This window comes from Nelumbo nucifera, chromosome 8, assembly GCF_055504915.1.
Source record: "Nelumbo nucifera cultivar China Antique chromosome 8, China Antique-T2T, whole genome shotgun sequence".
In the NCBI taxonomy this organism is placed as follows: Eukaryota; Viridiplantae; Streptophyta; class Magnoliopsida; order Proteales; family Nelumbonaceae; genus Nelumbo; species Nelumbo nucifera.
The window spans coordinates 16,183,768-16,206,228 of record NC_142656.1 but is presented as its reverse complement, the minus strand read 5'-3'; the positions used below and the strand labels follow the sequence as shown (position 1 = coordinate 16,206,228).

Genomic DNA, 22,461 nt, shown 5'->3' with positions numbered 1-22,461 from the left:
ATAAATTGCCAACAAGAAAGAACCTTGTCAAGAAAAGTAAACATAACCCTGAACTGCCTGTGGCAAGGTTCAAAGTATTGATATGTATCGGCCCGTATTGGTTGATACGTATCGTGCCGATGGATTTCCAATACACCCCTCCAAGGGTTATATCGGGTCAAACACTGGTTCAGAGGGTAGCTGGGTTATAAATGGATTCTCGATACGCCCCTCCAGGGGTTATACCTTTTGATATATATATATATATGAAAAAATAGAAATAATAAAGTCCTCAATAACAAAACTTCCCCAATACCTCATTATAAAAGGCTTGGAATTATACGAAGGGAAAAAAAAATAGGCAAATGCAAACTATATCTTGGAATAAAATGAGTCCCACCTGACCTCGGCTCAATCAAAATCAATTTTGATGCATCTACTAAACAAGATGGAAGTTGCCTTGGGTTGTGTTGTGAGAAAGAGAAACCATAGAGGTGAAACCCTCCATACAAAAAATGGGCAAAATTGGAATCACAACTATCTCTGTAGCTGAGACATGGGCTCCAAAAAGGCCCGTAAGCTTGCTTTGCAGGTAAACAAGGCCTCGGCCACTATCGAAGGTGATTCTCTTCTTGTCATAAAATGCTTCAAGGTAGTTTGAGGATCCCATGGAACTGCAAAGTGTTGATGGAAGACTGCTGGATGCTTGCTCGTCAATCTTCTACGAGGATCGCATACAATCACACTAAAAGAGAAGAGGATTCCATCATACTAGATCTCCCATGGGAGTTTAATTTTAGGGTAAATTATAGATAGGTATCCTGTACTTTGGGGTAGTGATAAATAGGTATCTTGAACTTTTAATTACAACACCTGAGTACCCTGAATTTTCAAAAATACACTTGGGTCCATCTATTAGTATTCCATCGGTTAACCATTACATAATATCAAAAATACCCTTCTTATATATTTTTGAGATCATTCTACGAAATAAAATCATCACCAAAGAATACTATCGCCAAAAAATTTGAATCTATTATTTGCTCTCCATGTGAGAACGTCACCATGAAGGATATTTTTAACATTATGTAATGTTTAACTGATGGAATACTAACAGACAGATCTAAGTATCTATTTTTAAGAGTTTAGGGTACCTATCTATAAGAGTGTCAATGGACCGGTTTTGGATTGGACCTCGTCCAGTCCAAAATCAATTTGGATGGATTGGATGGACCAACAAGTCATATTGGATTGGACCAATCCGGTCCAAAATATTTATTAGGTTAGATTGGACCTGGTCTATCCATAAAAAATTTATATTAGATTGGATTGGATTAAGCCAATATTTGGTCCATTGATATAAGATAAGAATATATATGTCAATGGACCGGGTTTGGGTTGAAACCAATCTAAATCAAAATGAATTTGAACAGACTGGATGGTCCAGACATTGAATTGGACCAATCCAAATTAGTCCAATACATTCATTGGATTGGATTGGACCTGGTCCATTTATAATGGACTCACATTGGACTGGATCGGATTGAACCAAATCCAGTCCAATTGACACCCCTACCTATCTGTCATTACCCCCAAAGTACAGGTACCTATCTGTAATTTACCCTTAATTTTATTGTTTTTTTAGATGCGGCTGGCAAAGCCCTTCCCTTCTGGTGCTAATTTATCTCCTTTGTATCAAGGAAAAAAAATAGAACAGGTTGCATGCAAACACAACAATCTCCATAGATGCTACTACAGGGTAATGGATGTTTAACACACATTATTTTTACAGTAAACTCGATCGCAGGTTATGATCACCAAAATTTGGCAAAAATCTTTAATAGAACTTTATCAAATAAAACGGAATCAAAGGTTTATAATCATTTAAAAATTCTTGGGTGGCAATAATCAATAACTTGGAGTTGGTACATCCAGATTAATCAAACAATTTCAACTACAGAGCTGCTTGGAGAATACAGGTGCACATTTGCGGCCTAAATCAGACTCAAATGTCCAACACTCATGTTGAGTAATTGCATCATATGATCTAATTGCCATCCGTTAACATCCTCAATTCAGATTATACTATAGTAACACAAAATTACACTGGAAGCAACTGATCCCATAACCATGGATACCTTGTAAAGAGAAATAAGCATCTGCAGAAACCATCAGAATACCACAAGAGGTTGGAAATTAAATGATTGGCTTGCGTTTCCTATCTCCGCATGACACGTTGCCTTTCTCGCTTGCGGAACCGCTCGAGCATGAACTCATCTGTAGCAGCTTGCCTCCGCCCTGCTGAGTCTGCACTAGCAGAATCTGCTGGTTTGGAGCCTGTGCCATTATCCTGCACACCTCTATCCTTGTATAGTTCCGGATGCTCTGCAGGCATTGAATTTATGATTCAAAATTCAAAAACATACAAATAAAACTATGAAAATATAAAATTAAATACCATAAAACTTCTTTGGGTCTACAGGCATCAGGGAGGATGGGACCACGACTTTTGAGAAGAGTCACTAGATCTAAATAGTAAAGATTAGTCTCAGCATTGACTTGCGAACTTTGGTCCCAGAGCATGGTAACCTAAACGTTTTCTAGAGATGTGGCATTCAAGTATTTTCTGGACAAAAGATTAAAATGTCTTATCATATCACATGACCAACAATAATTTCAAAAACAGTAAACAACCTCTCCTAAGTTTTTCTGCATAGTCTTTGCCACGTTGAAAATAATCTGCACTGTAACTTGAAGGGATGCCCAACTCGGTCTTAGTCCGACCAGCAAGCCTTTTATCCTGAAGAAGCTTTTTGGCAGCTTCTGTTTCTTCAATATTTCTCAACTTGTATCTGCAATAGTTAAACAACATGAAGCAAATAATTAAAGTAAATAACCTCTTGAAAGACAAGTGAACCAGAAGAAGCAACCCATAATCATCCACGAAAATAACTTCCTGCTCCTTTTCCTTTTTCCCCCTTTTCCCTTTTTTCCTCTTTTGGGTGAACAAATGGCAGTGACCTCATAACTTCAGTCACAATAACAATGTGAACAAGTAGAATTACAAGCAAGAATAAGGTCACCCATTTTTCCTTTTCAGATGCAACTAGTCATAACATTAAAATCACCAGATACATTCACATTGGTTGATGTTCAGACAGATAAATGGAAACAGAATGTTCCATGTATAACAGAAAAAATAAGTAGGAAATAACATACTCAATGGGGAGTTGCACCTCAGCAATCCCAGTAGTCCATTGAGTGGAACTTTCTTCTGAGTTCCTTCTTTTCACCTAGAATGAAACATGGAAAAAGTTCATAAATGGAAAACTAAAAACAAGGAAAAGGAAAAGGTACTGATAATGGAACACAGTCTGTGTATGTGCATGAATGTTGTGCATAAACATATGTAGATTGTAGAAATAGGGTGGTTAGATGTAACTGTGCCAAGACATAGAATTTAACAACGATGCACAAGGTGCATCCTGCACCCAAAATCAGGACACTAAAGTCAAATGCAATGTGAAAGCCCTTATGATCATATGAACATGAAGCCTGCATATCCCTTTTAAAGACACTGTGCTACCATTCATGTTAGCACCCATCATTAGGGCTGTACACGGGTCGGGTTGGGTCGGTTTACTGGGGTTTTCCCAACCGACCCGACCTGGTCGGGTTACCTGAGGTGGAAACCGAAACCGACCCACTGGTCAGTTTTGCTCCTGTAGTCAAACCTTATTTCTGAAACTTGTCTCACCTTTGGTCCAGTGTCAACCTTACTAACCCCTATTCCACTCAAAAAGCTTTTGTATTCAACAAGACAAAAGACAAAACTGTTTTATAGAAGACAAAAGTTATCAATATTCAATATTCAATAAGACAAAAGTTAGAAGACAAAAGACAAAAGTTATCAATATTCAATAAGACAATAAAATAGAAAGTCAAACTGTTTTATAGAAAGAAGGCTGAAACATTTATATTTAAAGAAACTTTCTAAATTCTAATCTAGGTAAAAGAGGACACCTAATTCTAATTGTAATTGCCTAATGGGTTGCCTATTTGGTGTAAAAGACTAGAAACTAGGATAGTAATTGCCTAATGGGTTGCCTATTTGGTGTAAAAGACTAGAAACTAGGATAGATATAATTTAGTTAAGTAGGAACTAGAAGATAGGGTTGTTCTAGTTCTAGTAGAAAATTAGTTAAGTAGGAAACTAGGAACTACCGAACTAATAGAAGACTAGTTAAGTAGGAAGACTAGTTTGGTACGGTTTCGGGTCGGTTTCGGTTTTTACACAAGAAAACCGAAACCGACCCGATATTTCGGTTTATAAATTTGCCCAACCCGAAACCGACCGGTGCTGATGAAAACCCGGCCGACTCGGGTTGGGTCGGTCTGGGTTGGTCAATTTGGTCGGGTTGGGTCGGTCTGGGTTGGTCAATTTGGTCGGGTTGGGCCTTCTTATGAACAGCCCTACCCATCATCACCACATGACCTACTATTGCTAACCTTGCTTGCTCACTAAAGAGTAAAATAAAATATCAGGACCCTATTAAAAATGTATCACTAAAACTCATCTTTTACGTTTAGATGGAGAAAAAACTCAAATAGAATTGTAGGGCCCACCAACATCTGCCATTAAGCATCACATAATGATTTAGATATCTTTTGATACCGTTCTTAAATTTCAAATAAGGATCTTTTTTAAGAAAAACAAAATTACAAAATCATATGCCAACTCACTTTAAGATGATCTGGAATAATGTATAACTCATCCTCCGCACGCTTTAAATCATTCTCAGCTTGATTGGTTGCATCAATTTTTTTACCCCTTTTCTTTGCCAACTCTTGTTCAACATACTTCAACCTGTTAAATAATGAATAGAGTCAAAAATAGAATCTAAACAACCATCCATAGTTGTCAAGGTGATACCTAGGCAGGCACCTACTTCTACTACTACTTTTATTTTCTTCTTTTCCTATAACAACCACCAATACTTTTTATTTTCTTCTTTTCCTATAACAAAAATAAGGGTTCAGCCCCTATATTTTTTGAATTTTATTTTCCTTCTTCCTTTTCTTCTCATGAATATATTGATTTTCTATACTTTAATATGAAATTTATACTATGAAAATCATGAATAATTATTAAAGAAATATGGTTATGGTACCTAGGGAACTACCCTAGGATCTATATTTTTAACATAAAAAAATCCATCGCCTAGGCGACTAGGCAACAAGGCACCCCCCAGTCGCTTAGCCTCGCCTTGGCACCTTGAAAACTATGCAACCAGCATATCCATCAAAAAAGCAACCTCAACGAGGATGAACATACAAATTATTTTTTCATAGAAAAACTTATAAAAATATTGCTTCCAGAGCATCTCAAGCAGTACTCTCTTAAAATTAGTTCTTGCTTTTCTTTTAGACCAGAAACCTGTCAATGAAACATTTTGTTTCCTTTAAAAAACAAAAAAAAAAATGAAAGAAAATAATCCTTAACTGTCCCTCTATAAAGTCAAGAAGCAATAATAAAAGTGCAAACATCAGAAATGAACAGATATATATCAAACGAATTATGAACATAACCTCTAAATTCTTTCCAGGTAAAATGCTCTTCCTGAACAATAAAGCCACCTTGGGAGACAATGATACATTCGCAATTACTATAATCATGGCCCCCAAGTCAATAACTTGGTCCATTTTCAGTCATTACCATAAAAAGAGACCCTCTAAATTACAACCAGCTGGACACACAAATTGTAATACAACTGAAATGGATCGGGTGATTGAACAATTCAAATTGTCATCTTGCTTCCTTTATATAATGATGAACAGAGCAAAATGGTGGGACAGGATTCATGTAGATGACCCCAAATAGTTGAGATCACATCTGCGCCCCACATGCACATCTCAGCGTGCATTGGGAACATCTCCCAAAGTTGGCAGTGGGAGATGTTCCCAATACACGGTTAGGGTATGCTGTGGGGCATTTGTGGGGCACAGATGTGAATTCCAAATAGTTGGGATTAAGACCAAGTCAAGTTGAATTAGATAGATAAGAAAAATTTTATTGATAACTAAAAAGAACCAAATCCAAGACATCAGACTGAGATACAAGAATGGTAAGGAAGAACAAACAAAGAAAACCCCTGACAAGGGAGATAAAAAAAACAGAAATCATATAATTAGAGCCCCTATATTTATATAAAAGTACCCCAGAGCAAAGAAGGCTAGCTACCCTCCACAGTAAATATGTCAGCAATGGAATTGACAGATGTTGGACAATTTGAAACAAGGAGTTCAGCCTTAATGGCAGTTTACCTCTGTAATAACATGGCTCAATTTCCAAGGATCCATAAAGGGGTCAAGCATCCATCTCATGACAACCTTGGAGCTGCCCACCACCATGAACCCCACAACATCCATAGATTATGACAATCTGTAATATGAAGGAGAGACAGAATCTCCCACCTGAGTCTCCTTTCCAAATAGAGCCTAAATAAGCAATAGCCACCACCCCTCTAGTTCCTAAAAGCCAGTATTGCATGGACTCTCAAAATGGATGAAGCATCTGTGTTAGAGTCAGATACTTAATGGATTCCTGAGGGGCACCTTTACATAACATTTTCCTTTGTGCACTTGCTTATTTGACATAATATTTAATACACAATAAATGCCATTTTTAATAAAAAAAAGTAACAAATATAACTTATAAACCTTTTTTCCATAGGTGTAAAGTGTCAGAATTCAAAAAAAAAAAAAATCTAGGGCATTATAATAGTGATGCTTTTTTGTAGATGTTAACAGTATATGTTACCATGATTCCTTGTCCTTTTGTCTTACCGAGTCAGACTCCTGGAAACACATCAGATTCTGATTTTTGTGTCATGTCCATGCAACACTTCTGAAAATATCTTCAGTACATGAAACTAAAAACTTGTCATGAGAACAACCACCAAAGTTAAGTTTGAATGGGTTCTTCTAGGGGAGGAAGGGGGGAAGTAGGTGCATCCAGGACCTATGATAGGGAAATTTGACAAATTTCCGTTCCCTCCACAAGGAATAATAGAAGCACCTAAAAAACTGTAATTTGCCATGTTAAATTTCATTTGAACTTATTAAGGTTTTGAAAGTGAATGTATTAGTAGGCTGATTATTGAGACAGATTTGAAAACTGTGGTTAAGTGGCTTGGTAAGGGGGAGGGGGTGGCTTACATTTGAGGAATGATTTCAGGAAATTTAAATGGCTGTCACAGGATATGTCAATCCGAGTGAGATGGGTGAGGAGAACTGCTAACAGCTTGGCAGATAGCCTAGCCAAGCAAGGGGTGCATAGAGCACATATGTTTTGGGCTCAAATGTAAATTGTATTGGGACAGCTCCTAAATGTGGTTCTTTCACAACTTCTTGTTGTAATCCTGATTTCTTTAATTTAATGAAATCTTTTTCCGTGTTGCTGATCAAAATAAAAAAGGTTTTGAAAGTGAAGGGACTCTGAAAAAATGACAAGCTTTGACAAAATCAGAAGAAAAAGGAGCATGAACACATGCAAAAATCTTGAGCTTTTTTTTTCTAGAAATTTGGCAAAGATGAGTTTGAAATTTTCCTACATTTGTTTTTGTTTTTGTTTTGTTTCCCCATTTTGTTCTTTTTATCGACCAACTTGTACACAAAAACAGTTTTCTTTTTATCAATTACACAAACAGTTTACCTCCAGGGGAAATAATGATCATTGCCACTATTGGGGATCCAAGCCAAGTATGCCACAGACTAAGCATAAATGTTGTTCATCAAATATCCAATTATCCATGAACTATGCTCATGGAGAAAATTTGTAATCATTCATGGAGAGAGAGAAAGAGAAGAGGAAGATATGATTGAGAGAAAAAGAAAACCTTCTTCTGGCTGCCGCCAGTTCATTATTTATATTAACTTAATATAAAAAGAATGGAAAATACAAGTATGCCCCCGGAGGCACTCCCTAGAAACAAACTAATAAGAAGGAAAGAAAATAACTAATTGACAGCATCTTAAGCGGACAACCCACTAACAGCAACTATAAAATAACAATTAAATAATCCTCACAACACTCCCCCTCAAGTTGGGTTGAATATGTCTATCATGCCCAGCTTGTCACATAACTCATTGTACCGCGAGTATGGAAGCCCTTTTGTGAGGACATCAGCGAGTTGTTCCTTGGAGTTGACATAAGGGATGCACATTTCCCTTTTTTCCAATTTTTCCCTTATGAAGTGTTTGTCCACCTCAATGTGCTTGGTCCTCTCATGTAGGACAGGGTTGCTGGCGATGTTTATGGCTGTCTTGTTGTCACAATAAAGAGACATAGGATTATGAGCAACTCCAAGCTCCCCTAGAAGATTTTTTAGCCAAAGGACTTCAGCCACCCCATGTGCCATAGCTCTATATTCAACTTCAGCACTTAACCTTGCTACCACACTTTGTTTCTTGCTTTTCCAGGTCACTAGGTTTCCTCCCACAATGTGCAATACCCACTCGTGGACTTTCTGTCATCCACGGCACCTGCCCAATCAGCATTTGTAAAGACTTCCACCTTTAGGTGATTATGTTTACTGAATAGTAGACCTGTTCCAGGATACTTTTTCAAGTATCTAAGAACTCTCTCTGCTGCCTCCATGTGTGGTTTCTTAGGAGAGTGCATGAATTGGCTTAGAACCCCAACTGAATAGGCAATGTCTGGATGGGTCATGGACAATTAAATTAGCATTCCCACTAACCTTTGGAACTGTTTCACATCTTTCAAAGGTTCACCATCACAGTCACCCAACTTGTAGTCAACATCCATGGGAGTATCTGCTGGCCTTGCACCTAATTTGCCTATGTCCTGTAATAGATCAAGGATGTATTTCCTTTGAGAAATGAAGATACCCTTTTTTCTAAGCGAGCGACTTCAATTCCAAGGAAATACTTCAGGGGACCTAAATCTTTCACTTCAAATTTAGATGCAAGGAATTGTTTCAATTTTTGTATTTTTGAACTCCAATTTCCTGTAATGATGATATCATCCACATACACTATCAATACAGCAACCTATTCCTGACATCTCTTCACAAAGAGTGTATGATTAGACTGACATTGTTTGAAGCTCACCTGCTGAACTGCCATGTGAAATTTACTGAACCAAGCTCTGGGAGATTGTTTTAAACCATAAAGAGACTTTCTCAGCTTGCACACCTTATTTTCACTTCCCTTGGCATAGAATCTAGGGGGTTGAACCATGTATACTTCCTCCTCTAAATCACCATTCAAAAAAGCATTATTTATGTCCAGTTGATGCAATTCCCAGTCAAAGTTAGCAGCTAATGATAGGAGACCCTAATTGAGTTCACCCTTTGATGCAATTCATAGTCAACCTCATACACTTGAATGTACCCTTTGGCTACTAATCTTGCTTTGTACCTTTTAACTGTTTCGTCTGCCTTGTGTTTAACTGTAAACACCCACTTACACCCCACGGGGTCTTTCCCCTTTAGAAGATCCACCAATTCCCAAGTTTGATTTTTATGAAGAGCATTAATCTCCTCCTTCATGACATCTGTCCATTCAGGGCATTTTAAGGCTTCTGCAACATTTCTGGGAACAGGGATGCAATAAACTGCAGATAGAAAGGCTCGGTATGAGGGGGAAATGTGATCATAGGAGACAAACTGGGTAATGGGATGTTTGGTAGTGCATGACCTGACTCCCTTTCTTTGAGCAATAGGAATGTCAAAGTCATCCACAGTAGGAGTAGGGGTATCAATAGGTGCAACAAGGATTGGACTTACCTCCTGGGAGTCTAATGGGGTCGGTTGCTCAATGTTTGGCTGCTCCACATCTCTATTACATTGCAGATCTCTACGACGTGTACGTTGGAAGAAACGAAAGGGAGCAAGGTCCGGAATAGAAGGAAGAGAGACTTGGCTCTCCCCCTGAGGAGAAGCAGGGAAGAATGGCTCAGACTCAAAGAAAGACACATCCATAGACACAAAAAACTTATGAGTAACGGGATCAAAGCACCGATACCCTTTTTGAGAGGAGGGATACCCCAGAAAGATACAAGGAATGGATCGAAGGTCTAACTTACCTCGAGACGGAGACAAATCATGGACAAAGGCACGACAACCAAAAACTCTCATGAGAATGGAAAATAAAGGGGACTGAGGGAACAACTGATGAGAGGCCATGTAGTTTAGCACTTTGGAGGGCATGCGATTGATGACATAAGCAGCTGCAAGTATAGCATCCATCCAAAACCTTTTTGGAACATTCATGTGTAACATCATCCCGCGAGCTACCTCAATGAGGTGTCTGTTTTTTCTTTCTGCAACACCATTTTGTTGTGGTGTTCTAGCGCATGAGTCCCTATGAATAGATCCGTGAGAGGCAAAGAACTCATTGAGCTCACCATGGAAGTATTCTTTTGCATTATCGAATTGGAAGATCTGTATTTCAACATGGAATTGCGTAAATACCATCCTCTGGAAGTCTTTCACAATCTTTGGAACTTCATCTCTACTACGCATAGGGAATACCCATGTATAGCGAGAGTAGTCATCGATCAATGTGATAAAGTACTTATATCCGCCCTCAAAGATTACAGTAGTAGGCCCCCATACATCAGAATACACAACATGAAAATGAACACTTGATCTTTTATTATTTGAGTGAAAAGTTGTTCTGCATTGTTTGCTCAACTGACACGTTTGACACTGGAACTCTGACACTGAACATGACTTAAATAAAACCGTAAACAAAGACTTTACTATTTCAAAAGAAACATGACCTAACCGACTATGCCACAAAAAAATTTGGCTCTTATTTGACTGACTATGTGACTCTGAGGATAACACCGAGAGACCAGCTTTGTTGTCGAGAATGTAGAGGCCATCCATTAGGATCCCTCTACCAATCGTCCTCCCAGAAGTTAGGTCCTGAAAAACACATGAACGAGGAAAAAAGGTTACACTACAGTTTAAAGAGCTTGTGATACTACTAATTGAAAGCAAATTTATAGAAAGTTGAGGGACATGCAATACACAATTCAGGTTAAGGCCATGGGGAAGAGATATTGATCATTGGCCTGCAATGGAGGAGAATGAGCCATCTACAAGCCTCACTTTATCCCTTCCTGACAAAAGGCTATAAGTCTGAAATAAGTTCGGCTTACCGGTCATGTGGTTAGAGGCCCCTGAGTCAATGATCCAAGGGAAAACCAGTGGGAGTGACATGGAATGCAGAAGTCGTATTACCTGATATAGATGCAAATGAAGTAGGAGTACCAGTGACTGAGCAATCCATCTGTCTCAAAGCCCTACCATATGACTCCAAGTGGTCTCTGAAGGAATTCATTATATCTTCCTTAGGGTCAGAATTATTAAGGTGGTCTCGGGTAGTACCGGCAACCTGAGTATCTTGGGTTGCCACATGTGCTGCATTATGTGTTGTGTTCATCTTCTTCTAACCTTGCCCTTTACCCTGTTCTTGGTTCTTCACTGCCCACTTGGGTTTCCTGTGAATGTCCCAACATGTGTCATGTGTATGCCGTGAGCGTCGACAGTGGGTACAAAACAACTTGTCTTTATCATCAGCCTTCTTGGTGTCACTTTTCTTCCCCATGTTATTACTCATTGCAGCCAAAGCAACTTGTTGCTCCCCCTCAGTTGTAACCATCACACTCTGCTTACTTTCTTCCGATTGAACAAGGGAATATACCTCGTGAACCGACGGCAACTCTTTGCTTCCTAAGATCTGAACTCTCAAGGGTTCATAGGCCGGGTTCAGTCCCAACAAGAAGGCAAACACACGCTGCTGAGGAACCAGCTTCCTGTAGGCCTTAGCATCGTCATCATGTTTCCACTTTATAGCCTGATAGTGATCCAATTCTTTCCATATGGAAGTAAGGGCTGAATAATAGGAAGACAAACTACGATTTCCCTGTTTACAGGTTGAGGATTCAGCTTGCAACTGGTAAACCTTGGCATAATGCCTTTGCTCAGAATAGGTAGTTTTGGCCTGTTCCCAAATCTCACTGCGGTGTTTGCCCATATAAAGTTCTTCACATCAGGTTCCATGGCTACAAGGAGCCAAGACATCACCATATTGTTTTCTTGGTCTCACCTATCATGTTCAACTGTCTCACTCTTGGGTTCTTTCACCCTTCCATTTATATAACCAGCTTTTCCCCTTGCCGTTACATAAAGTTTTACACTTTTAGCCCACTCCAGGTAGTTTAGACCATTTAAAGGGTAATGGGCATGGGAAACATCATGTTTTCACCTCCCATACCAGCTATGATGCGGGTCGGTGTAACCCCCGATGAAGTTGAATCATAGTTTGCCATAGATTACTGCTAAAATCAGTCCAAACCCCACACAACTACACAACTACACAACAGCCACAAACAAAATACCAACCCTCAAGAAATTTACTTCTAGGATGTGGAAAATAAAACAAAAAAACTGCTGAAATCAACTCTGTGATGGTTCAGTCATTAAACCAGCCCGGTAATCAGTCCAACACCAGCCAAGGCAAACATTAGAATAGTATACTATCAGTCTGACTACAGCCCATACAGTCTAACAATCCAGCATCCAAACGAATGTATAGAACCAAGGAATAAGGCATTCACACCATTGGCCAAAAACAAAAAAAACAAGAACACATACCCTATCCAGCACCTGTACGAAGGTGCCAACCAGAAACTGACTTCACAGCATCGAACAGAAAAGAAAGGGAGTCTCTTTCTGCATCGCCCTTCTTCGACTAGGGTTTCCTTAATATTACGACCAAGGAAGAACCCAAAGGAAGAGCCGCAAGTAGTTTGCTAGGGTTTATCTGTTCTCCACATCCAAGAAATCAAAGAAGGAAAAAAGGACGAAGCAGGTTCAAATAAGAGAGACCGAAATTCTTTTATAGCCCAAAACCTTGCTCTGATACCATGTAATCATTCATGGAGATAAAGAGAGAAAGAGAAGAAGAGGAAGATATGATTGAGAGAAAAAGAAAACCTTCTTCTGGCTGCCACCAGTTCATTATTTATATTAACTTAATATAAAAAGAATGGAAATTACAAGTATGCCCCTGGCGGCACTCCCTAGAAACAAACTAATAAGAAGGAAAGAAAATAACTAATTGACAGCATCTTAAGCGGACAACCCACTAACAGCAACTATAAAATAACAATTAAATAATCCTCACAACAAAATTAAAATTAAAACTTGGGACTTTCTGAAATCAACCAAGGTGAATAGCCAAATTAATTTATTAATTACCTGCTAAACTCCATGAACTTGTATTTTCATGATACTTGTTTTTACAGTTCATTGTACACAAACTTCTAATTCTGAAAGAATTTAAGTTATGTGATGAAAGAAATACAGAAACTATTAACAGTCTTAAAAAGGAACACAAAAAGAGAAAGAGAAAAGAATTACATATTTGGATCTTCAACCATAACAGCGGTTTCTTGAGCAAAAGTGTCTTGTAACACCAACTCATCCTTCTCTCCATCTCCTTCATTCTTCTCACTTGATTTTGGAACAATACCAACCTTTTGTATGTTTGGAATTGCAGGGATCCCTGACTTTCTCTCCCTTTGTTTCTGAAGGAATTTCACTTCCTCCAATGTCAATCTGAATACAAGTTATACAGGGAAAAAGATAGCATTGTTAAAAATCTCTATCGGTACAAATAATAAAACAGAAGAGCAAGTTTTCCTATGATTAAAACTTTAACAGTGGTTAAAAGGCACAAGATTTTTCAAGTTCAGTTAATACAAAAAGACTAAACTAAATAACCCATTTTTCTTTCTTTTCCTGTAACTTATATTGCTCAAATAATCCTAGTAACTGAGCAAATCATTGATTTGACCATATAACATTTTGCAAAAAACTAAGAAAAAAATGGAGTAGTTGATAAATCAATGGTCTAGAAGACCTCCTTTCTTCTTCATCTTCTAATTCCACGCTTTCCTCTTCTTCAAGATTTCGTTTTCTGAAATTCTTTTCCCGCATTTGGTTTTCTTGAAACTGATTGACACACAATATATAAGCAATGGTCAATTCAAGCCATGATTAGTTAAATTAACGCATAAGCAATCCATATGCCCAATCAATACTCTTCTCTAGACTGAAGTTCCACTGTATAGTTATCCTTTTAACATGGGTTCTGCTGTATATATCCTTTAGAGTCCAATTATAATTTGCTTTCTAAAAGAAGATCTGTTTCCTGATAGTGATTTTTGGGTACTGTTTAATTTCCAACCTTGTATAAGGTAAAACCCAGTACCGTTTCATATATCTTTTACAAGAATAAAAGGGTACAGTTTGGTAATGATTATATAATACATTTATTTTTTATCTACCTTTGAATGCAAAACTTTATCCATTCAATATCAGATTCACAATTACTTGCACTCAATATTCCACCAAAGAAACTACAAAAAGTACGAAGCAGGGGACATCACATTCTGAAACAATAAGAAGCAGATAGATGAACAACATGTTGGAGATTGAGATGTCAATAACCATTGATCACAAATCAAGAGAAGAAACCAATGTGAATGTCAACACGAGATTCTCATTCTATCTAGAATCTGTGACCCATTTCAGGCCTCTTAGTCTATGTAATAGGCCAACACTTTAGCTAACAGACTTAAGCCAACTCTAGAGAGGATCATTCCAATCACTCAAAGTGTATTTATTCCAAGCAGACCCATAAGTGATAACATCTCCCTTGCTCATGAAATCATGCATATTAAACATACTGAGGCAAAAAAACAAAGGTTCATGGTTATCAAATTAAATATAAGCAAGACTTATAATAGAGTTGAGTGAACGTTTCTGCAATTGACAATGGAAAAGAATGGGATTTAGGAAAAAATGGATTAATTGGGTCGTGACTTGTGTTCACTCAGTCCCATACCAAATCCTCATAAATGGATCTCATTCAAAGAAGACAAGGCCTTAGAGGGGGATTAGCCAAGGGGACCTTTTCCTGTATCTTTTCCTCCTTCTCTCTAATGTATTCTTTGCCATCCCACATAATTTGGTTGAAAGAAAAGTTCTTTTTGACATTAGAATTTGTATAGTGCCCTAGTAAGTTCTTTGCAAATATAGTTACGCATTTTCAAAAGCTGATCCCTAAGAAGCAGATGTGATCTTGGATGCTCAATCTATGAGAAAACTTCAGGTCAGCAAGTGAACTACAGTAAATGCTCACTGCAATGCCCACCTATTTCATGTCCTGTTTTCTAGTCCCAAAAAGAATTTGTGGTAATTTTGTCAAACTCCAAAAAGTTTTGGTGGAGGGACACTGAAGATAAGAAGAAAATTATATGGACTCCTTGGAACCAAATCTGCAAAAACAAGTTAAATGTTGGATTGGGATTTGGGGTCAGAGATCCACAAGCCCTCAATCTTGCTCTCTTAGCAAAGTTGGTTTGGAGACTTTGTAGGGATTCATGTAGCCTGTCACTTATCAAAAAAAAATTCATGTAGCTTGTCGGCCAAAACCTTGAAACTGTGTTAAAACCTTGGAGGTCTACACCGGGAATGAGATTGGGAGACCATCAGTAGCACCAAAAAAAAAGGAAAATCAACTTAATCCTCTAACCTTAAGCACCCCTGACTGTAGACCCCAATTCTTCAAGATAATGCAATGATTTAAATTTAATATGATTATTTATCTTTGCTTGGCGATATAATATGTATAGAAGCATCTAATTCAGAATCAACAATGCAGATTTAATAATTTGTGAACATTAAAAGTTACAAAGTGAACGAAGTAATAACAAATAATCATCAATTATAAGCAAAGTACCGATTTCTCAAGCGTCTGAGGACTTTCAAAACTTTCATTCCACTAGTTGCTTGCATCAAAGCCCAAAAAGGTTAAGTTACACTAAAATATAACCAAGTTTATACAGAGTATAACAATATACCATAACACTGACTGCCCCAAGTAAAGAAAATAAATGGAAGAAAGAAGAAATGACGACCACTGAAGCATAGAGCGAAAACATGGGCAATAGAACCATTTAATTGAACAGAGAAACCTCAACTTTTCTCTAACATGTAACAAGGTGCAACTATGAGTAGGCAAAGAAGGGGAGAGAGAAAGAGAGTTTGAGGATGGGGCGAAGCCCCTTTTTTCGTTTACAAGAAGAAGACAGTCGACGGCCAGTTTTCGTTTCAGATGAAGAAGAAGAATGCGTAAGAAATAAAATACATACCTGATGTGAAAGAGTCTACAGAGGAGTTTCAGTTCAATCTTATTTTGCAGCAAATGGGCTTCAATCCGCAAATGATTTCCAATGAACTATTTCAATGGAGTTTGTTTTTGAATCCAGGTCGGTTTATGTGTCAATCTTCAACTCTTTTAACTTCCGATGATCGAAGTTATTAAAACTCGAAATATTAGGGTTTTGTTTTCTCTACCGAGATGGGACCCAAATTAAAGCGCTTTGGATCGTCTGCGTTTAGACTCTTACAATTTACAAATTCGTGAGCATTCGGTTTTGTTCTATTCAAAATCGAACCGAAACCGATATTTGTCCAAACCAAAACAACCGAACGGAAATTTCTGTTCGATTATTTGATTATTTCAGTTAAAATCGAACTTGCTCGTAAGAATTATAAATAATCGGGTTTGTTTTTTATCAAAATCAAAATAAGTAGGGGTTTTGATTGATCAAATCGTTAAAGCCTTTCCCGTATTATGTTTTAGTATTTCTTACTGTTTAGGTAAGTGCATGGGAATATAAATTTGGGTAAATTTCTTAAACTAATTTTATAGTTTAGCGAATTAATTAAATATATTCTTACTGTTTGAAAATTGACTAACACAACTCTTATTACTTTTTACAATTAACTAATACTTTCCTTACCATTAACATTTCTTAATTTTCCGTTAACAAATAGATAAAAAGACTATTTTACCCTTTAGATATATTTTTGCTTAACAATCATCTCCCTGAGCGGAATTGTTACGCCCGCTCTTTATCTTCCACCACTGTAAAGCCGGTAAACCCCTATTTCCCGTGGCTACAAAACTCTTATTTCTCTCTCTCTCCTTTTTTCCATCGTTATTGGGTTCATGGACAGAGTAGCAGAACATGAAAGCTTCAGCAACCGTGAAATGTTGCGGTGGTCACCGGCTTTCGAAGAATTTCAGCAAGACGAATAGGATAGATCCGTTGCTGCTCTCCGCCGCTTGGTCTGGCCAAAACACACAGGAAAAAGAGAAGGAGTGATGAAACAGAGAAGAGATAATGAAGAAGAGGAGGAGAGAGAGTGATAGAGTGAGAGATTAGCTTCTCTTTCGTCATTAGCAGAATAACACAACTATGAAGACTTGGATCCCGAGAACGAGCCATGGTTAGGATTCTTGCAACAAGAAAACCTCTCATTAGAGATATTTGACAATGGAAAATCTTAAACGAGTGGTTAGAATCTGCGTCTACGTGGACAGTCTTCAATCCCCGTCAATTGCGATAAAACGCTCGACTGCAGCTGCATCTGGGCTTTTCACGGTAGCTACATCTAGCATTGCTAAACACATAATCCCTGTCGATTGCGATAAGACGCTCGACTGCAGCTGCATCCGGGGCTTTTCACGGTAGCTACATCTAGCATTGCTAAACATACAATCCCCATCGATTGCGATAAAACGCTCAACTAGAGCTGCATCCGGGGCTTTTCACAGTAGCTACATCTAGCATTGCTAAACACACAATCCCCATCAATTGCAATAATGGTCTTCCAAATATAGATTTTCTCGTCGTCTGTGAGACTAAAATGGCGACAAGGGTAGACGGTAAAACACTATAACCAAGGAATTTCACGGTAGTTGCATCTGACGGAGACCCAGAGTCCTTGGTGGGGCTCAAGGCTCTATTTGGCAACTATAGCAACTTTGGTGAGCATGTTTTAGGTGTTGTTACCGGTGTAGAGCACGGGAGACGAGCTCTAATAAGAGTAAAGCGCGGATGACGAGCGGCCACTTCTGATAGCCACCGGTAACATGTCACTGAAGACGAGTGGAAAACCAACCCGTAGCTGAAGTCGTGGAAGAGATCCGAGCATAAAACCATCACTGAAGACAAGCGTCGCGCGCGTGGTGCCAGATATGGCAGGGATCTGTGAAGGGCTCGAAGGTGAGGGTGAGCTCTTTGATGCTTGAGATTCGTTGGTGAGATTCGCCGCTGCTCTTTGATGCCTGAGATGATGCTATCGTTTTCAGTTCATCGTCTTCCATCTCATATCAACTATTCATCTACGGAGGGCTCGGATGTCGGCGGATTAACTATTCATCATCTTCCGTTTCGGATCAACTGTTCAATTATCTCTCTCCCCAACAATTAATAAGTTTTTTGGTAAAATTTTGTTTTAAACATTACCCACAGATGGAGATTAACAAGTTGATCAATCTCCATTCGTCTATTGGTTTCTAGCGAAACTCATACTCAAACCACTGTATCTATCGTCTGTCCATAACGGAAAGGTTTTAGGATGGTATTTTAGGAACATATGTGGTATTTGTAGGAATAGAGGTGGGAAGGGTATTTTTGGAATTTTTGATAAATATATTAGTCACGTTAACAAACCTTAACCGTAAGGGTAGAGTTAGTCAATTGTAAAAAACAATAAGGGTAGCGTTAGTCAATTTTCAAACAGTAATGATACATTTAATCAATTAGCTAAAGCATAATAGGTAGTTTAAGAAATTTACCCTATAAATGTTGTATATTTAATTAACATAAAATATGGAGACAAATTACAAAAATAAATTTACAATAAAGAAAGAAGGGAATGGAACTCTCTTTAGTTCTTTTTCGATAACATGAACAACTTCTAATTAATGATCAAATTTGGTGAAGACAAGGGCCATTGGCGTGTTTTTCGTACTTCTTGTAGATTTCCTTGATTTTTGTGCTTCTAAAGATTTGACGTAGATTTCTTCACTCCAGACTTTATGCTTGATCAATTGTGAATGATGTTTTTCCAAGAAAGGTCTTTTTGCAATGGCTTAATCTTCTTGAAAAAATTTGTTCTTCTCTCTTGTTCTTGAAGTAATTAAAATTTGTAAGAATTTATGGTTGCTTGCAATCAAATGTTAGTGTGTATGAACTTCTTGTAATGTGATTGTAAAAAATAAAAAAATGAGCTCTTGCTTCCTAAGCAAACCTATTTATAATTTAAGATTGGGATTGCCCCATTTCTCTAACCAATTCATCTTCTGAGTGGGGTATTAAATTAGGGTTAACTTCCTAAATTCCATTATGTAAGAATTAATGGTCTTGCCAATGCGATCAATCTATGCTCAACTGTACATCACCTACAACCGATTGAAACTTTATAACTGTTAACAATATTTTTAAATAAAAATTTAATGGCTGCCAAAATGAATGGTTGTTTAAGTTTTGACACGGCTTTTCAGTTTTGACCGGGAAGTGTCGACCGGTCTCCGGGCAGATTAGAAGGTGAAGCTCGAGTAGGGCGTGGTGGAATTTCTTCAGGAAGTCGTCAGAGTCAAGCATGAATGAATCGGCCTCGTCGGGAAGTTGAGAGTAGCCCATGGATCGAGCGGCATCGACAAGAACCTTCCATTCGATCTTGGGGAATACGTTCCTTAGAAACTCTACACTAAAATCAACTTCTCCACAAATTTCTCGACCTCAAGACACAGATGGAAACCATTTGTGATGCCTTCGATGTTGCAAGAGAGCATGTTGTGTGCCAAAAGTCTGATTTCTCTCTCGGTCTGTCGACAACGGCCGGAGCTCGGGAGAGGAAAGCCCTACAAAAATAGACGGAAATCGCTGATAGAGGGAGGGAGATAGAGGGAGAGGGGCTTCTGTGACAAAGTACAACTCGTCGTGGTCGGAGTGATCTTCCTGCTTCTCTCCTGAATCCTGATTCAAAATCAAAGCAAAAAACTTGGCAAGGTGGGTGCCCATTGCCCAAAATGCAGGCTCATGCCTTCGCTTTCATCTTCTCTGTTGTCTCTCTCCTGCACTTGTTGTCTGCTTCTAGTGGTGCTCTGCTCCCCAATGACACGGACGCGCTCCTTCAGTTTCGCTCTCAGACCGACGCGCATGGCATCCTCCTCGACAAGAATGGCATAGCTTGCATCTTTGATTTCAGGTTGGCTCTACTTCTGAGCCCAGTTCACGCCATGGTGAGATTGGGAGGGTATAGCACGTCGGAGCAGGGGAGACGAAGAGGCTGTCTCAGAAGGCAAACGTGTACAATTTTGGGGTTTTACTGCCGGAGGTGTTGATGGGGAGGCTCTCGTTGCAGTATCGCTCCCCAATTTGACAACGGGGGGTGGAGGAGCAGGGAGTGGATCTTCCCAAGTGGGTGGTAAAGTTGGTCGTGAGGGATGAGTGGACGGCGGAGGTGTTTGACCCGGAGCTTCTGAGGTACAAGAACATAGAAGAGGAGATGATGGCGATGTTGTACATATGGGTGGCATGCGTGGCAGAGAAAGCGGAGAAGAGGCTGATGATGTCGGAGGTGGCGAAGATGACCGGAGGATATCAAGGTGGAGCAATCCCCTTCCCCCTTAGGTGAGGACCTGAACGAGTCACGCTACTCTCTCTAACCCTCCGTCGCCATAGCGTAACACAACCTCGCCAATTACAAATAATCCAGAAATATTATTAACAATCATAAAGTTTTAATCAGTTGCAGGTCATGGCTGGTTGAACTGACGTGTCAAAATTTTAATGGAATCTCTTTGAATCCAAACGCACCGGATCCGGAATGATCCATGGATGCTGATATTAACTTGGGAGGGCTATTATATAAATTAAGTTCATTTATTTGTTTTAAAAAAATGAACATGTCTGCATATATCCATATTCTTTTATTTTTCATATAAATAACATAATGACCATTTTAACCATAAAAAAGTCGTTATACGAGCAATATTGTCTCATCAAAGTGTTAGCAACTTACCCCTAGATGGGAAAATTAATTGCTCGCATGGGAGATGGGTATCATTTAACTTACCTAGGTAAGTAATAAGTACACAAGGAAAATAAATTTTTCATTAATCCATATAATAATTGAAAAAAAAAAACAAAGAGTATCTCGGTTAATGAAAACCAAAATCCCATTGACCAACTTTCTCCCCTCTCAAAATCCAATAAACAACAGGTACTTAAATATAACACATGGACATAATGAGTTAATAACATATACAAAACACAACATAAACTCTCTGTTGCCTCTTTTATCTATGTCAGATTCTCTCTCTCTCTCTGTGTGTGTCCTATAGTGCATCTTCCTTTCCCGTCGATGGCTGTGAATCAAGGATCAAGATGGGTCTAAAAGGTTACATCTTAAAGATTTCGAGTAGGGATGGAGAAGAAAAACAACCCTTTGAGAATAAATGATTGTTTAGAAAGTTGCAAAAAATCAAAAAAAATAGCAGAAATTAGAGTTCAAGAGGAGAGAAGAAGAAGAAGAAGAAGGTGGCGACAACTTGGGTTCAGAGAGAGGTTTTCTAACATAATCCATTCTCTTACTCCCTTAATTCTATTTCATTAAGTTAAACTTTAATAATTTACAGAGAAGCCCCTAGTTGGGCAAAAATTAAAAAAACATAACATAAGAAAGAATAAAGCCTAAATTAAGGCCCATTCAGCAAAGAACATAAAAGATAAAAAGGATAAATAGCCTATGGGCCATTCGGCTCATCTTCTCTACACTCCCCCTCAAGCTGAGCATAGATGTCAATCATGCCAAGCTTGCCAATATCATGCTAAAGTTTAGCCTTAGGAATGCCCTTGGTGAGGAAATCAACTAACTGTCCTTCAGAGGTGATGAAAGGTAAACACACTTCTCCAGAAGCCACTCTTTCTCGAATGAAGTGTCTGTCAACTTCAATATGCTTAGTTTTGTCATGTTTCACTGGGTTGTGAGCAATGTTGATGGCGGCCTAATTATCATAGTATAAAATCATTGGCTTATCATGCTCAATACCCAATTCCTTCATCAAGGATTTAAGCCACAATAGTTCAGAAACTCCATGAGCCATGGCTCTGTATTCTGCTTCGGCTGAAGATCGAGCAATAACCGATTGTTTCTTGCTTCTCCAAGAGACAATATTATCTGCCACCAAGCTACAGTACCCAGAGGTATATCTTCGGTGATCAATGTTTCTGGCCCAGTCAGCATCTGTGTAGGCTTCAAGGTTCATATGGCCATGCTTAGCAAATAGAATTCCCTTTCCAGGGGAGCCCTTCAAATAACACAGAATCCGCTCTGTTGCTGCCATGTGAGTATCCCTACGAGCATGCATGAACTGACTGATGCAACTGACAGCATATGCAATGTCTGGCCGAGGCATGCATAGATAAAGATGTTTTCCAAGTAGTCTCTATAAAACTCCCTTATCTTCTAACAATATTCCATCTGAAGCAGAGAGTTTATGACTCATATCAATAGGAGT

The 22,461-nt window shown here is 38.6% G+C and overlaps 1 protein-coding gene across 4 annotated transcripts; it reads right to left on the bottom strand.

Annotated features, from left to right (window-relative positions):
• Positions 1–1,852: 1,852 nt before the first annotated feature.
• Positions 1,853–20,797, bottom strand: LOC104592514 (integrator complex subunit-like protein). 4 transcript variants are annotated; one of them, XM_010251928.3, is made up of 7 exons: positions 16,235–16,696; positions 13,939–14,030; positions 13,437–13,634; positions 4,723–4,846; positions 3,199–3,272; positions 2,674–2,831; positions 1,853–2,364 (listed from the first exon to the last, which is right to left on the bottom strand). In XM_010251928.3, exons 2-7 carry the CDS (start codon positions 14,013–14,015, stop codon positions 2,198–2,200), a joined length of 798 nt encoding a protein of 265 aa, XP_010250230.1. In that variant the 5' UTR covers positions 14,016–14,030; positions 16,235–16,696; the 3' UTR covers positions 1,853–2,197. The 4 variants fall into 4 exon arrangements, with proteins under 4 accessions (XP_010250230.1, XP_088749443.1, XP_088749440.1 ...); XM_088893317.1 differs by lacking the exon at positions 16,235–16,696 and adding an exon at positions 15,823–15,847; XM_088893314.1 differs by lacking the exons at positions 1,853–2,364; positions 2,674–2,831; positions 3,199–3,272; positions 4,723–4,846; positions 13,939–14,030 and adding an exon at positions 4,853–10,934 and having other exon boundaries at positions 16,235–20,797.
• Positions 20,798–22,461: the final 1,664 nt, after the last annotated feature.